The sequence below is a fragment of the Sturnus vulgaris genome, chromosome 12 (assembly GCF_052056855.1).
Source record: "Sturnus vulgaris isolate bStuVul1 chromosome 12, bStuVul1.hap1, whole genome shotgun sequence".
NCBI lineage: Eukaryota > Metazoa > Chordata > Aves > Passeriformes > Sturnidae > Sturnus > Sturnus vulgaris.
The window spans coordinates 8,130,014-8,147,500 of NC_142254.1; the positions used below are offsets into that span (position 1 = coordinate 8,130,014).

General features: G+C 43.2%; 1 protein-coding gene across 1 annotated transcript in view; it reads right to left on the reverse strand.

Moving 5' to 3' along the window:
* The window catches only part of NETO2 (neuropilin and tolloid like 2), a 29,053-nt gene extending 18,214 nt beyond the window's left edge, over positions 1 to 10,839 (reverse strand). The window contains exon 1 of the mRNA XM_014882472.2: positions 10,493 to 10,839. Coding sequence (XP_014737958.2) covers positions 10,493 to 10,526 — 34 coding nt within the window. The 5' untranslated portion in view covers positions 10,527 to 10,839. The remainder of the gene's footprint in view (positions 1 to 10,492) is intronic.
* Between the last annotated feature and the right edge of the window lie 6,648 nt (positions 10,840 to 17,487).

The window sequence follows — 17,487 nt, forward strand, 5'->3', positions numbered from 1 at the left end:
TTATTTTCCCAGCCTTCCTGCCTTGTTGCTCAGGCATTTTAGTGGCTCAGCTGAAATGGTTTTTTTCCATTTGTGGTTTTCCCAGTGTGGCTGTTGGACTTTGAGCCCTTTAGAGTTCCAGAGTGAGCACACACTGACTGTGAACCACAGCGATCTTGACTCAACTCATCCAGATGTTCCTCTAATGCTGCCATGGATATATTGTCTTGGGGAAAGATAAAAGGAATCAAAGTCTGCCCCTGAAGTGTCCATCTAGCATTTATGTTTTATTATGTATGTTTCTGCTGCCCTTTCTTCTCTCTACCCATATTGAAGCAGACCGTGTTTCATTCTGAAACTTTCCTCACCAACAACTCTTTTTTCCTATGTAAGTCAGGTTCATAACTGTGGGTGTTTTCTAAAATACCATATGGGTCTTTCAAACAAGTGCTATGTTCTTAGAAGCTTATTTGATTTTTAGGGATGGATTATGTTAGAGTAGGTGAACATTTAAGTAGTTTTTCAATTTCCATTTTTGCAATAATTCTGCATTTTCATCAATATTAATATACTTAAAAATATACTATCTGTCATTATCCAAATACAAAGCAGATGCTGCTAATCATTTACTGACTCACCCTAGACTGAAAATTCCTCCTTCAGAAGAAAGTATCTAGCACCCATTATTGGTATTCAGTTATGCATGTTCACTAATCTTTAAAGCAAATAAACAAATATCCCATCTTTATTAACAAATGATTGATGCTAGATTTCAGCTGGTTTTAGTTTTTACCATTCCTTGCATAGATTGCATTATTTCAAAATTATTTACAGTTTATTTTTGCAGCTTCTCTGTTTCAATTGTACACTGAAAAATCTGTTTATGAGTTGCAGGAACTTACAATGCATTTGTACTCCTGAGATCACTAGTCCTTAACAGAGAATCTTGACAGTGGTTATAAAGTTGTCAATCTCTTTTTTTTTTCTACACTGGTTTTGGCACAACACTTCAAAGTTGGCTTTTATTGTTAAAGTAAAGGCAGTTTCCCCAGTCCTGTGTAAATCATATGTCAGTGTGTTCTATTGAATTCACCTTTCCTAAAGATGTGCTATGTACACCCTCTGTTTGGCAAGGACAGGGCAAGCTCTTTGTAACTTAGGCTGCTTCTCAAAATACAAAAGGAGCTTTGACTTTTTTCTTAAAGCAAACATACAGAGAAATGAGTGAAATTAACACATGACTAACAAAATGAATGCAAATAGTCACTTTCAAGTAACAGTGAAAAATTGAGGGTTTGTTGGTTTGCTTTGGTTTTTATTTAGTACAGCTCTTTACTATGGCTGCCACTGTTACAATACACTTAAAAAATTCAGTATGCATCTATGTTTATTTCAGTGATTGTACTGAGGGAAACAACATAAGAATAGATGTTCTGTTCTACTAACCATTGATTTCCCTTCTTGCTGATGTGGATATGGAAACAACTCCCCTAAAAGGACTTCAGAAAGCCTGATTGGCTTTCACTAGAGCTGTGCCATTTCTATAAATAGTCCAGAGCCTGTATATGTGTAAATGCAAACAAACAGTGCCTATTCCTTGCAGAGCAGCATGGATAGGGAAGCAACTGCAGAAGACAGGGGTTGAATATTTGCCTTACTGTCTTCCTTTTGCCATGTTATATGGATGACTGGGAACAGTATGGGCCACCTTCTCTTTGTTCCCTGCCCTTTTCATCCTCTTCAGTTGTAATCTCTCACACCTCTTCCTTGCCCTTCTCTGGCAATGCCCATCCTTCTCATGCTCTCAACAACCCTTAAGATGTATTCAGAGTAGCCCAGGTAGCAAACGCTCCAGGGTGTTCCTTTGGCACTACTTTTATCCTGGGTGACAATATTATAAAGAAAAGAGGTGTCTCTGCTAATGGTCTGGATGTGTGCTGTCCTTATCAGTGTGACATTGCTGGTGAAAAGGTGGAGAGGACTTACCTGCTCTGCCTGAGAGTACTGAGCTGGACTGCCTGAGGTAATATTGCCTTAAACTGAGTGCACTGGCATGACACAGTATAATGTGGGAAAGCAAACAGGCATTTAGGGGCTGAGAACAAGGCCTATCAATATTCAGGATGAAAAGGAAAAGATAATCAGTCACTGTATTTTTAGACCTTTCAGACATTTTCCATTAACCCATTTTTGTGTGCATTTTAAAAACAACAAAGCAATCTCCTGGTGTCCTAAATTCATACTACTTCCTAGAAAAATAATTTTGAATCTCAAAGACTAATTTGGAGAGTACAAATCGGTAAGAAGGAAGATGTCTAGAGAAGAGACAAATCCTGGAAGTTGGTGCAGTAGTAGGAAGCTAGTGCTGAACCACTGTCCTGGTACTGCAGCAGGGACATGGTCACATGAGAGACTGAACCACTTTCACTAACAGCCTTGTAAGCACTTCCAGAAGGATGAAGAATGATCTTGTTATTTCTAATAAATTGCAATTCAAATAGTTATTATGAAGCTGAACTTAGAAGGGACACAGTATTCCTCTGCTCCCTTTTTCCTCTTTCAAGGTCTCTTACAGATCTCTCTGACATGACTGTTCTTCAGCACAGATGGAAGGTAAATCTCGGTGGAGCTCCATGGTCTATTATGGTACAGGAAGCACCAATAGTGAGTAAAAATGCCACTTGAACATGGCATGCTGAAGGATTGCATGGAACATCAAAGGGATTCAAGGGAAGAGCTGAATGTTTTGTTTTTTCTGGAGGAGTATGGTGAGAATTGAGCTGAGTGTTTTGTTTTTTTCTGGAGGAGTATGGTGAGAATTCTACCAGAGAATCCTGAGCTATGGGACACTGACCTTATGAACTTAAGAGATGCCTAGGTGACAAATGTAATAAAAGTCAGTGCTTCTGTGAGCTTCCACTTCATGATCTGTACTCTGCAGAAGAGGCCAATAGCATCACAGACACTGAGGCAGAGATTGAGGAGCTTCTTTTATTCATGAATCTGGTATTTGCTACAGACTTGTATTTCATGAATTATGGTGCACACTTTTGTACTACCATTTAAAGCTCTGATAGTTTTTACCTGTGTGAGCATGAACTATGAATACAGAAAAGCAGCAAGATTCTGTCTCTGTTTTTGAAAGAATGGATTTTTCACTTTCTTCACTTCTTTGCATGAAATATTTTAGATCACATAGCCTGCAGACAGCTGTATAAATTTTGAAGAGTGAAGACACTAAACATACAATGCAAGTTCTTACTACTCTGTTGCTGAGGTAGGCTTATAGAATAATGTAAAAGAAGCCCCTGAACTGGTGTAATAAACTCTGCATTGTTTGCAGAAGTCAAGATGTTCTTTGTTGGCATTTCTTAATTTTTTAAAAATAAATATAAGCTAAAAAAGAAAAAAGAAGGCAATTTCTGCATTGGAGTATATATAGAGAGGTTCACAAATGAGTGGCTCCTACTTCTCTTTAAAAATGAGAGTAATATAGTTAGTTTTGCAGTAAATGGGTGCTCAACTCAGTACTGAGAAATCAGCATGTTGCTTAGAAAAACAACTGCTTTAGGCTGTAAATCTGACATATGCTTGTACTTTCTGGCAAAATACATTCCTCAGATTTCATGGGATACAGTACAGCTCTCAGCTCCCTATGATATGTCTTTCCCCTGCTCTTTCTGCATGCTCTAGGGATCTTCACACAGAGACAGCAGACCCGATTTGCTGTGTGGCTCTGAGAGCAGTGTCTGTCTTCAGAGATGACAATGGGGGATCTATGCATGCAGGGCAAGCTGAATATCAAACTGGGGAGCACTCAGGCACAAATGAGAAACACACTGAAACATTCCACCATTTTTTAAAATAAAGACTTAATCATTTAGAGCATTACACATTCTTAGTACAGTGGTAGCCAGAATCCTAGGGATAAAGATGACAGACTTTGCTTAAAGCAGGATTCATTGGATCTCTGTGCTCTGCTCCTTGGATTAGGCAGCACCTTGCACACACATAGTCCAGACAGATGGTAATTGGCAACACACAGGTCATGCATGTTGGAAAATCTTGCCAGGACGCCTGCTTCTTTCTGGCAGTTACAGCCTAAAGTAACAAATGCTTCATCTTAACTATATACTCTGTTTTGCCTTATGGGAATGGCTCCTTTTCTGTGTATTATTCTTAAACCTAGCTCCTCATTTGCCCTGTGTGCTAAAATTAGCATTACTTTCAGCAACTGCTCATCACAGTATTTCAGGTTTTATATCCATTTTTCACTCATATATCTAAACATTAGTATTAGCTACTAATGTGCTGGGGACATTCATGATTATTATATCCTATCCTATTCTCTGGCCAACATTAATTACATGTTTTGATTTACTGTAAGGACTCTGATCAATGATTAGTTGGTGCACAAATTCAAAGTGAGTGATTGACTGGTGGGTGATCTTGTAAAGAACTTGTGCAATTTAGACAGACAGGTGAAGTGTCCAGACACTTTGGATTTCATGTAATTCGTATGGATGGTCACCTCCTTTTCTTTCACAAAGCTTATTAACTGCTTTCAGATTCCAGCCATTTTTAGCTCAGAAACACATACTGTTAATATCAAGGAATGAGATTTTTCTCTCTCTTCCTAAAATTAGCTGTGTTTCTTAATTGACAAAAGGAATATTGGATTGCATCTGTTGCTGCTGTATTTAAGGCTAACAATTCTGTTGCTGAGGATGAAAACAGGGCAGTTTTTGAATCTCAAAAATTTATAGTTCATAGTCTTTCTTTCATATCTTTTTATAGTTCATAGTCTGTATACATTCCTTAATCTATTGTGGTCTCAACAGAATATTTGCAGATAGGTAAAATGAGTATCAAAGAGCAGTTATGGTGGCTGCCTACAACTTATCCTATTAACAGCTCCAGTGGTTTCCTCATATTGGAACATACAGCAGGATTGCCACAGAATAAAGTACAGAGAGGAAGGTGTACATCAGGCAAGACATATTTTAGCTGGTTTAAGTCTTAGCTAGAGCATGCTAGTGGAGCTGCCAACACATTTTTAATCCTTCTCACAAAAGCTTGATAGCAGAAGTGGGCTTCACCAGCTATTAACAGTGACTCTGGTGCTTCTAAGATCCAAATCTTGTTAGCCATTAGCTGCCAGCAGGATATCTGAATGCACTCAGGTCTATTCTCAGATATAACAGTTTCATCTCACTCCAGCTGTTTCCAGTAGGGATTCCTCTCTTTAAGATTGCCAGAGAAACAAATTGGGACTCTATCTCTGCAGAGAAACCAGGTTAACTGATTCAGGAAGTAAGTGCAGTTCTCCCACGTCCCTTTGATAAAAATCATCTCCAGAACAATTCATGCTTGGATGGATCTGTGACAGAGTCCCCTCTAGGTTTGCTCAAAACATTTAACATTTCTGATCCTGTCCTCCATTAGAAATGTATAAGCAGCTATGGGCTGCTTCATTTTACCAGTTGCTCCACATCCTGTTACTTATAATCCATCCTTTGGTCTGTCTGCCAGCAAAACTTCTGCCAGAAGAATGATAGCTTTCATTTTTAAAATAGAAACTTTCCTTTTTATATGGAAGACCTTTCTTTTTTCATCTCCAAGCTGTGTGCAGCAAGAGACTGATGAGAAGACTGCATGTGCAAACCATGTTGATGAGGGGTTTCAAAAAACTTATTAAAATATGTACACTGACTTCCAAGTTCAGATGATTTCCCTCTTGCTGACAGAGCTAATCCTGCTGCACATGACTATTCTGAATACATCTTTCCCAGAAATAACTTATTCCTAGATTTAAAAATTGATCAGATTATACTACACTTGTTTATCTTCTCTTATTTACTAGCAATATACTATATTTTTCAGTGGAAATCTTTTCTGGAATGTCTATTATCAAATTAATGTTTAAAGTTCTTTTCTGCTATCTTCTGTCATGTCTGGCAACAATTTATGTACAGACTACAGTTCTTTTCTCTTCCAGCCTCTCACTCTCAGTCTCTTAAAAAGGGACTTAACTTTGTGTTCATCAATTTTACCATAGGATGAAGAAGGAGGTTTTGTGAAATGATTTCTTAACATATTGGCCATCCTTTCCTACTACACAGTGGGGTTAGCTTTGGAGTAACAGAAAACTGAGTGAAACACAAAGATATCTAAAAGAAATGTGGATTTTTTTTCATTAAAAGTTACCTGCTGATCTTTCTTGTAAAATTTACTCTCCCTCAACCTCATATCTTGCAGTATTTGAGGTGGCAGTTGCCAGTCATATGTTGACAGAGGCAGCAAGCTGTTTAAGTTGTCCTAGACTGTAAGTGCTTCATTAAGTAAAAAAACAAATTGGAATGTACAAGGCAGACAAGCAGCAAACTTGTTTGCAGTGTTAGTACCCCAACTTGAATCCAAGACACTAAAATTTTGCTTCAGTCCAGACAGGTTATACTCCAAGTGCTGGGTTTGTTTTGTATATAAACTACACGTACTAGAGTATGTGCAATTAGCAGCTCTCTTCATTTCTGCAGTGAATTGTGACTTTTTGACAGGTTCATAAATGATGAATAGCTTACAAAGTTTTACTTCAGGGGTAATTTTTCTGTCTAATCTCTCCCTGTGAATTAAACCTTAAGGAAGATGCTGAAAATCTTATCTTTTTCATTAGATAGGGATACATAATTTAGTAGCTCCTTTAGCTTCAATCCAGTGTTATTCTATACTCTGGCTACAGCCATATACCCGATTTACACACTGAAATTTGCTATTAATATCAATGTAATTGTAACCAACTTGTCCTGTAAAAATTTTAGCAGTCACAGTCAACCATGTCTTAGGAAAAAGAGGGAGTTAATGTATCTGAAGTTATGCTGCAGGGTGGTGCATTTTGAATATGCAGCTTGTATGTGTACTATGAGCAAGGTGTAATACACACCAACAAATACTCGCCTTGTTTTTAGCACTGCAGCTTTTTGAATCCTGTTCTGCAGTTACTTGAGTTACTTCTGCTGAACTGCTTAGCACTGCAAGCAGTTTGAGGCTTCACTTTTCTTTCAGTGCAGCAGAAAAGGTAGAAAGTAGGTACTGTTTATTAAGTAAAAAACAGTATTCTGACTTCACTCAATACTGCTTTCATTAGGGTCACTGCAGCTTCTACTGTCAGTACTTTGCTTTTGGCTTCAGTGAACAAATCATTAAACTATTAGGAGATTTCTGAATTACCTTTTTTTTCTGCTTGTTTTGAGCTTCTTGTAGTATTATTACACCTTTTGGTTTTGGAAACTGGCAGCCATAATTTCTAGCTTTTGTGTGGAAGGAAGCATTACTTCCTAACACTACTTGTTTGTGAGAAATTAACTGTTAAAATCATGCCAAAATGCAAATGAGGAGCCTGAGCAGAATGGCAGGAAGTTAAATCATAGCAGTCCACATTCTTGCAACCTGATGGAGTTGGAAATAATTCTGGAGTCCACTGGACGGTTGGGAATGTAGAAGTCATTTGTTCTAGCCCTGGCTGCTTGTTGAATTAATGGGTCAGAAGCTACAGAATTCTCTCTTTGGCTTTTTCAATTAATCCAATATATTAACTGAAATAGACTGAAAGTAACGTAGAGGAAGGATTTAACTGACAGCTTGTGCAGTTTTTTAAAGCAAATAACAGCATATTGAAATGACAGAGGGAGCATATTTGAAGCATGGGAACAAGCTCTTAGCAAACACATTTTGGGGGAACACCAGGTATGAGGAAATTCAAGATAGATATATTTACTTCCTAAGCCTAAAAGGGGCATGGCTTTATGATGAAAGCAGCTGCTTTTCTGTCTCATGAAGTGTAGTGTTATGGTGCTTTATTGCTTAGAGCAGTTGCATTTTGCAAGCTGTGCCAGGCTCAGGGAACGATTCTAGCGTGTTTAACGTCATTGAGAACTGAAGGCAGCAAAGGCTTTGTCTTCCAACAGCCCAAATGCAGCAAGCTCTTGGCCTCCAAGAGGTTACAGAGCCCACTGAGAAAGCAGGTGGGCATTGGCTGGGCTCCACTTGAGCTAAAGCTGCAGCCACTGAAATCTCAGGGCTGTCGTGCTCCACCAGCGCTGCCACTCAGCACTGCTGCCTGGGAGAGCTGGAGGAGAGCAAAGAATCCATGTAATGGGACTCAGGATGAGACTTTTAGAAGTTTGGCTGAACACTATGGACAGAAACAAAGAATTACATTATTTAAATAGCCCTTGATATTGATAGCTGAGGAAGAACAGAAGAATAGTTCTGAACAAGCTTAATATAAGAAATTCCAACTGCCACATAGTATGATGGGCTCTTTTCTGCCCTGAGGTAATACAGCTACAAAATAGAATCTCTGTGGATGACAGAAATGTATGCATGCATTCCATGTTAAGAACAGAAAACTGAACTGTTTCTAAGAAGTATTAAATAAAATACGACTTCTCATGATACACTGAGCTTTATGGTACTTTGTATGTGGTTTAGCAGAACTCCCCCAGTTCTGCACATGAAGCTATTTGTATGGAGAAAAAAAAATTACTGCCACTGTAGGTAGGGCTTCCATGCAGAATTTAAGATGCAATTTGTAAAATACAGACGGTTACTTTTGAATTTTATTCCCAGCAGTTTCTAAACTATACATCTATCTACAAGAATATACTTTTTTGTTTCTGATTCGGTGTAATAATGGGACTATGTAATGACTTCTAGTGAAGCAGAGGTAAAGAGAGTGTATGATGCTAAGTAATGATAGGTTGTTTCTGTAGTCATGGCAAGGGATGCGTTTAGAATACTAACAGCTTATTGACTAATGGCTTTGTGCAATTTATGGATTATGAATAATACAAAAAACTTCCTGTAGAGGGACTTTTTACCCGGACACTAGTGTGATTATAAAAAAATATACATGTCTATTCACTGGAAAATCTGTACAGTCAATTCTGCAGCAATCACATATTTCTGAAATGTAATTAAAATCTGCATACGTATGAAGTATTTAAGTAGTAGGTACAACACTTGTATTTTATGGTTGTTTTATTGTGTCTTGTGATATTTAAACATGTTACTTAAAAGAGGCAGTAGAAAAAAGAATCTAAATGCCTTGTCTTCCCCATGTAAACCATATGTTCCTATGTTGTGTAAACTCAGTGGATGGTTAACAATATATAGGGACAGACATTTATTGAGAGCAAGCATCTTCTGTCTCTCAGTTATGATGTTAATAAATGAAAAATAGTTTTGAAACCCTAAAGACATAAAGTCCTTCATGCCAGGAACATGGGATTTTATGGCCCATGGAAACATTCTGGATTTAAAACGGACTTCTTTACAACTTTCATACTGTGGGAAGACATCAATGTATACACAAAACAGTTCTCCATTCTGCAGTAATGCCTTGTTGGCTTCAATAATGCATGCAGTCACACCAACATCACCTAACAGAATAATTTAAAATAATAATCATGATTTAAAAAAAAAGCAAACTCAGACTGGAATCCCCATCAAGTCTGCTCCTGCTCAAGGAGGTACAGAATGCTAGAAATAATCTCTTGAGGCACAAGGTTAAGTGCCACATCAAGATTTCTTTTCTAACAGAAACCCCTCGCCCATTGCCGAGCTGTATAAATAATAGCACAGACAAAGAAATGCTCGGATGAGGAGCCTTGCTCGGTTGTTTACCTCTGAACAGAAATAAGTTAGAAAGAAGATTTAAAAGCCTCAGGAGGAAAAGCACAGGTTAACACCGGTCAGGGTGCAGCTTGTAGCCCGGGTGACTGATTTTATGAAAGCCTTACTGAAAACAGACCTTGCTCCCGATAACAAGTGTGATAAGCTGAACAGTGTTGAGCAGCTCGTCAGGAGAGTCCCGAAAGCAAAGAGTATTTTTACTGTGAAAAGATGAGCGTAGGATATTGCCGGTGTGTCTCGGGAATATACGGGTCACTGGGGTAGAGTCGCTGCCACTGTGACCCACGTTTCTGCAGGATGGGACCCTCCCCCGATCCCGAGGTGTCCCTGACGGTGGGATCTCCCAAACCCGAGGTGCCGAGGTGTCCCAGCCGATGGAACCCCCCAGCCCGAGGTGCCGAGGTGTCCCAGCCGTTCGGACCCCCCAAACCCGAGGTGCCGAGGTGTCTCCGCCGCCCGCCCGCGCAAGCGGGACCGGGGGCAGCCCGGGATGGGTGCGGGCCCCGCGCTGGGCTCCGGCAGCGCCCGCCCCGCAGCCCCGAGCCGGCGCCGCAGCGCTGGGTCTCGCGTGGGGCAGAGCGGGGCCAGAGAGCGGCGGCCGCCGGGCAGGGAAGCGGGGCCGCGGGGCGGTGCGATGGGGAGGTGCGATGGGGAGGTGCGGAGAGCCGGCAGCTGCTCGGGAAGAGCGGCAGCCCCTGCGCAGCCCCCGCGCCCGCCGCTCCGAAGTTTCCGCCGGCGCAGGGAGGGCGCCGGGGGCAGCGCCGCCGGGGGTACCGCGGTCCCCGCTCCGGCGGGGCGCCGTGCCGCCCGCGGCTCCTACCTTCCAGCACCGAGCAGAGTTTGTGCAGGGCCATTGTCTCCCGGCGGCGGCGGCGGCGATCAGCGGCGCTCCATGGCCGCGGCGGTGCCCCCCGCGAGGGCGCTGTGCCCGCGGCTACGGCTTGGCTCCCGCCCGCCCGCGGCCATGCCCGGCGCCCCCGCGGGGCGCGCTCAGCCTCCGCCGCCCGAGCGCGGAGCCGCCGCCGCGCTCAGTCCCATCGAGAGCGGGGCGCGGCGGGCTCCGTCGAGGCTGGCCTGCCCCGGGGGGCTCCCCGCACGGCGCTCGGAGCGCAGCCCGGCAGCTCCCAGCCCGACTGAAGCGGCTGCTGCTAAATGAAGCTCATTTAAGATGTGAGGGGTGTTTGCCTGGATGAGCTGCTTGTACGCATGTGCCCGCCCCCGACGGAGCCCCGCAAGCAGCCACAGCCGCAGCCGGCGGGGCCGCTGTGCTCCTCCCGCTCGGCCGGGCACCGAGGCGGGGGCGACAGCGCCGGAGCAGCGCTCGTTCTTACCCCGTCCCCACGGGGAGCCGGGGCTGGCCCCGTTGCAGCGCTCCGCCTCGGTCCCGCACCTCACCCCGCGCCGCGCCTCACGCCCCGGGCCCATCCTGCCCCCCGTGTGCCGGGGTTTTCCCGTGAGCGGTGCTGGCTGCCCGCAGAGCGTCTCCCGCGGCGGAGGGGCCGAGCCGTGCGGCCCCTCTCCAGGGCACTGTGGCTTGGATAAGCCTGAATCCCGGCTGCCCGCCTTTGTTTGGGATCTGAGTGGGTCCCGATGGGGTAAAAGGGACACGGTGCTTCCCTTGGTCTTCCGTGGCTCCCCTTCGCCCCCTCGCCGGCGGCAGGGAGCCCGCGCGGCTCCGGCAGTGCGGTGTGCCCAGTGCCTGCCTGGCTGCAGTGTGCTGCCTGCAGCTCCGGCGCCGGGAAGAGCCCATCACACGCTATTGTGCGGCTGTTGTTTGACAGGAGTGACAGCTAAAATGGAGCTATTACTTTACAAGAAGTTAATAAAAAGGCGCACTTAGCCTGCTGCCTGCCCTGGCTCCCGTCCCTCTGGTTATCCATCACATTGAGTTAGCTTAGAGGGCAGACGTTACTTCGGGAAAGGGCCTGAGGTGGAGGCAGGTGGCGATGTCGGGGGAAGGACAGCGAGGGAGAGGCCCCGGCCGGCAGATCCCGCCGCGGGGACTCTCGTCCTGCCGGTGCCCTCCGAGCTGCCGAGGGAGATGTGAGAGGGCGAGAGTCGCGGCCGTGCCGGACAGCCGGGGGCACGGCCGCGGAAGGCTGTACTGCCCTTAGGCTGCGTGTGAAATGTTAGCAACACCGTAGTCCCTTAGAGATGCTATCACATCTCCCGTAGGCAACGCGGGTTGAAGAATCGCTGGGCATTTCCTACAGGATGTCTCCTCCCTGAACTGCCGATTAGGCGAGGCTGAGATCTTTCGCTCAGGCTCCAGAAGTATTGAAACACGGAGATGTTTAGACCCGCGCGTGTTGCAAAGCTCGGCGCAGGGGGCAGGAGCGGTGCGGACGCCCCCGGCCCGGCCCGCAGGAGCTGCCGCGGGGCTGCCGTGCCCGGGAGCTGCCCCGGCCCCGCTGCCGGGACGGAGCAGGTCGCGGTTTCCATTCATTCCGAGCGCAGCGATGCACGGCTGCACCTCCAGGTGCCCCACGCTCAACTCCGCTGTCCGAGCGCGGGCACTTTGTAGTAGCAACTAGGAACCAACCCACTCGCTAGACCCAAGATATTTTGCAAACTGTACATTATATGCGTAATTGGCACTTGCGAGTCCGCCTGCTTAAGGAGTTGGGCAGATCAGTACGGTGTCTAACACGAGCGTGCGAGGTGAAGCTCTGAGTTCTTTGTGGTTTGGTGCTGTGTATTTGAATGTTAAATTCTTTCTGCAATGTTCAAAGGTCAGCCTATCCTGTTAGAAAAGGTCATTCTCTTGCTTCAGATTATCTGTTAAATATTTCAGGCGCTTCAAGTCCGTGTGATTGTCAGCGAGGGCGAATTAAATGGAGAAGGGAGCGGAGAGCAGCGAGAGGGAGCGGGCGCGGGGCCCCGTGGGGCAGCGGGACGGGGAGGGGGCAGCTCCTCCCGGACACCCGGTGAGACCTCGCAGCAAAGGTCCTGAGCTTTTCTGGGTATTAAAGATCCATTTCAGTGTTGCAAGAAGCTTCATGAAGTATTAAGCTTGATGGTCTGGCAAAATCCCAAGTTACATAATTATATTATTCTACTTACTTGAATTGTCTTTTCAATTTCAAATAGAGATGATACAGTCCTCCTCCAAGCGTAGTTTTTCCATGAATTGTGAAATAGCTGCCACATTCCAGCAGTGGACAAAGCGATTCCTCAGTTCCCCTCTTAACCATGTATCTATAGCGGTGTAAGTTCTATAGTGGAAACTCCTATGCATAAAGAAGTCCTCGCATTATTTTATTTACTAACACAAATGTTTACTGTAGTAATGCTAGAAAATATCCAAGACTACTGCAGATTGTTAGGAAACATGAGGTTGCTTTTTTTTTTTTTTTTTTTTTTTTTTTTGGAATGCACAGTATAGCCGATGGCAGAATTTGACTTGGATATTTTTATTACTCATGATGATATAAGAAATGAGAACTGGCCCAATTCTTAGATCTCGGGCTGAATTTGCATTCAAGAGAATTTTTTGTGGTCAATTGTCTCTCACGAAAGAGACAGGAGAAAATCCTTGTAATGCTGTGTGCTCAGTACAAGTTTGGGTAGTAATTGCAAAGACCTAATCTGCTACAGTCAATTGAACTGAAGAGCTGAACTTCTGGCTTGTCCATTAGAGGGTTGAACAGAGCTGTTACACACTTGGGGAAATGAGCAACTTTTCCATCCTCTTCTCTTTCCAGGGCTGTGTCAAGCTGTCAGTGCAGGAGAGGCAGGGAGTAGCATCAATTTGTAGATTTGGGGCACATTTTGCCTCCATTTACTGCTGCTTTCAGAGACATTTCTCCTGTGGACATCCCTGTTGCTTTGTTTTGCTGGAGTTCCTGCTACAGACGGTGCTTTCACTGGTGACAGGTCTGAAGAGGCTTTTAGTTCCTGTCTTCTGAGCCTGCAGAGTGCAGCTTTCCAGGGAGGAAAACGCTCTGCCACTGGGTCAAACCAGCAGTAAGCTTGACTTAATTAAACTTGAGTTTGGGAGTCAAGAAAGGCTGAAGACCTTTCCTGTCCAAAGGTTTTGGGCAGCCAGCTGTGCATTGTTCTGATGCTCTATCAAGTCCTGATGATTATTTTTGAGTAGCAGTAGTTCAGGGAAGGCAGTGGGACTCACTCTGATGTAGGTAAACACCTGCATGAGCAGCTGATGAATGAGTCAGTCACAACAGAGCTCTGCTGCAGCTAAAGGCTTGCATTTGCATTATTAGAACTGGGTTTGCCTCCTCCTTAAAACTTCATTTGATTTGCTGTTCTGTGAGAAGTTTTAACTTTAATTTACCTAAAATATTTTCTGCTCTTGAGTAGCAAAGTGTACAACCCAAACAGCCTTAGACCAGCAGCTATTTGGACATTGTTTTTAAAAGAGGTTGCAAAAATATAGATCTCAACAGTGAATAATTGTGAAAGAAGATAAGGAGTTATGTTTTAACTGTTCTGGTACTTGGTTTTGTCAGTACGATTTAGGTGCCTTTGATAAATCCTAATTTCATTATATAATTTCTATAATTAGAAAATGATAGAAAGTACAAGTGCCTCAGTATTGTATTATAATACAATTGTAATTGTATCACAATATGTAATACATAATCATACATAAATATGCACAGCTGCATTTGTAATTTACTACTGAGTAATGAACACTGCAAACTTTTGAATAGTCAGGAAGACAACTCATAGCCTTCAGAAAGCTGACAGTGCACTTCTCTATTTGGTAGGCAATATAATTAGATCTGAGTGTTAGAATATACCTACAGACTTTTTCAGCTTAGGTTGAAAAATTCATTAATTTCAAAATTAGGTTATAATTATTATGGATTGTATCATAGATGGGATCACATTTTTCACTGAAGTCAGGAATTAATTATAAAAATAGTGCATAGTGCTGTGTGGCTGATTATTTTCAAAGTGACAAGGAGGCCGATATTACCAGTGCCTCAACAACTAGATCCTGTCCCCAGAATGGACAGTAGGGCTACTAAAGCAGCATAGCAATGTCAGATTTAACTCCTCTATTGCATAATTATATTTTCTAAATTAAAAAAAAAATTCTATTGGTTATTAATACTTTTAAAACAGACTGTTAATGCTTTTACACTGTTGATTATAATATAGCAGGACCTTATGGATTCAGGAGCAGGACTTCACCTGCTCTATTTTGGTGTCATTCATTTGAAAGAAGTTATATCAATTACAACCCATTGGTATCTATTCAATGTCAAATATTAGCACAGGCTGGGGATCAGTGGGTCAAGAGCAAACCTGCAGAGAAGGACCTGGGAGGGCAGTAAAGATGGATTCTGCCCCTCTGTCCCACTTGGATGAGACCCAAGCACAGGGAGCAGCTGGAGCTCCAGAGGTAAGGGAGGCTCCAGGATGAGCAGAGCATGGAGCAGCTCTGCTGGGAGGAAAGGCTGGCACAGCTGGCATTGTTCACCTGCAGAGGAGAAGCTTTGGGGTGACTTTGCAGTGCATGAAAGGAGCCTCCAAAGAAACATGGAGAGAGGTTATATACAAGGGATGGAGTGACAGGACAAGGGGGAATGGCTTCACACTGGCAGGGAGGAGGTTTAGATGAGGTGCTAGGAATCAATTCTTCCCTGTGAGGGTGGGGAGGCCTGGGCATAGGGTTCCTAGAGAAGCTGTGGCTGCCCCTGGATCCCTGAAAGTGTTCAAGGCCAGGTTGAACGGGGCTTGGAGCAACCTGGGACAGTGGAAGTTGTCCTTGCCCATGGCAGGGGGTGGAACTGGATGAGCTTTAAGGTCCTTTCCAACCCAAACCATTCTGTGATTACAGAAGCCCCGAATTGACTTGGTGCATTTGTAGTAATTACTTCTCAATTAACTGTAGTAAGTGTTCTTAATGTCTCTGTCTGGTAAGCACGATGGCCTGAGCACGGGAGGAATATCATACTATATATAATATGCCTATTAATCTGCAGCAGAAAGTTGGTTCTTTTGTTGGGGGATTATAGTGCATTAATGATAAATCTGGTAGGAAGATTCAGTCTTAAAGCTTCTCATGGAAAATGAGAACAAAGAAAGATGGTATTTCAACAGCCATCTGTCAGTTGGCCTGTCAACAGTATTTTTATATAGGTGAAATTTCACACCAAGGAAGCTTCCAATAGCATTTCTCACCAGGGCTGTGTTAGAGTGGCTGCAGTTTGAAAATTTATGTAGCTCGAACTATTTCTCACTTCTCAGTTACTGTGACAATCACCTGGAACTACAGCTCTCTAATTGATGCTGCTTTCTTACACTTCCTGGTAGAAGGGCAATAACCTTACCCAAAACATACATTTAATGCTTATAGAATAGAGAACCATACAACATGAAACCTCTGACCACAGGTTTAACAATATTTAATGCCTTAGTTCAAAACAATATGCATAGAATGTGAGCCATGCTACACAAGTACTTAGAACCTGGGGTAAACTTTATTATATTGTATATAGTGATGCAATGATGCACTAGTGAGCATGCAAAATACCTCAGAGCAAGAGATACCAAGTTCATTGTTTTGTACAACAGCTTAAATGTCAGCATGAGGTTATTTTATTCCTAATTGCTTTTTCCAAAACAAAAGGAAGCTAATCTATGTGTATTATATTGTGATAGAGGGTTACAGACAACTTTGTTGCCACAGTGCATTATGCATTTAACATTATTCTCCAACCATCTGAAAAAGACAGGAAAATATATTGAACTGTGTCCTCCTAATCATGAAATCTGTTCTTTCTTTTGCTGGTGCGAGCCAATTCTATCAATATGGTTTAAAAAGTCCAAAAGCATTAAGTATTTATCTAAAGAAACCCTTACCTTCCCATGAGAAAAATTGAAGGTAGGCATTAAGGAAATATTCTGTGCTGATATGAGAGTCTCCTGTGCTGGCATCTGATCAGGGCTTATTGGAAATCGCCGGTGACACTTGAGAGCTCAGGACACTGCTGCTGTGCCCTGGTGCTGCTCTGTGAATGCTGACCCAGGGGCTTACTGGCACTCAGGGTGGGCACCACCAGCCCAGCTTTGGAGCTGCTCCCTCTGGTCCAGGGCTGCCAGGCACAGGGAGCATTCCAGGGAGGTGCCAGAGCTGAGCAGGGACCCACAGCACACAGGAGTGCTTCACAACCAACACTTTCAGTTTGTTGTTCCTTTACCAAACTGAATTAGGAATGCAAATTAACTGATGTAAATGCAACATTAATAGTATAGGCTCATGTAAAATAAAAGCATGATTATTCTCAGAGATTCTTCCAGGATCCCAAATACACTGAGCAACTGTAACTTTATCATCACTTAAAATATTTAAAGTTGAGAGACAAGTCTTCTGTCACTATTACAGCCTTATGAGATTTGGGGATAGCAGTGTACATAGAAAATGTGCATTGATTGTTCTGAGTGTCCTATTACATTTTAATTTGATTTTTGCATATCTCATCACTTAGCAATACATTTTAGGGCATCAATCGCCAATCTCTCCTCAAAAATGTTAACTTCTTGAAAAACAAAACCAAACAAAAAATCCCATACATTTATTATATAAAAAAACTAGTTCCTTTCATAATGACTTTGTGCCTTTCTAAAATAAATGTGGTTATATTTTAATTATAAAAGCAGTTTATGTAATGCTGATACATTTTTATGATTTTAATTTTTTAATGCGTCGTCTTCTCCCTAGAAATAGCACACATAAATACTGCATCCATCCCAGGATGGCTGAACTAGCATTACACTCAGGTTCCTTTCACTTCTCTAATTCCTAAGTTCTTTAACTATTACACATATGGACTTAAACAAAGA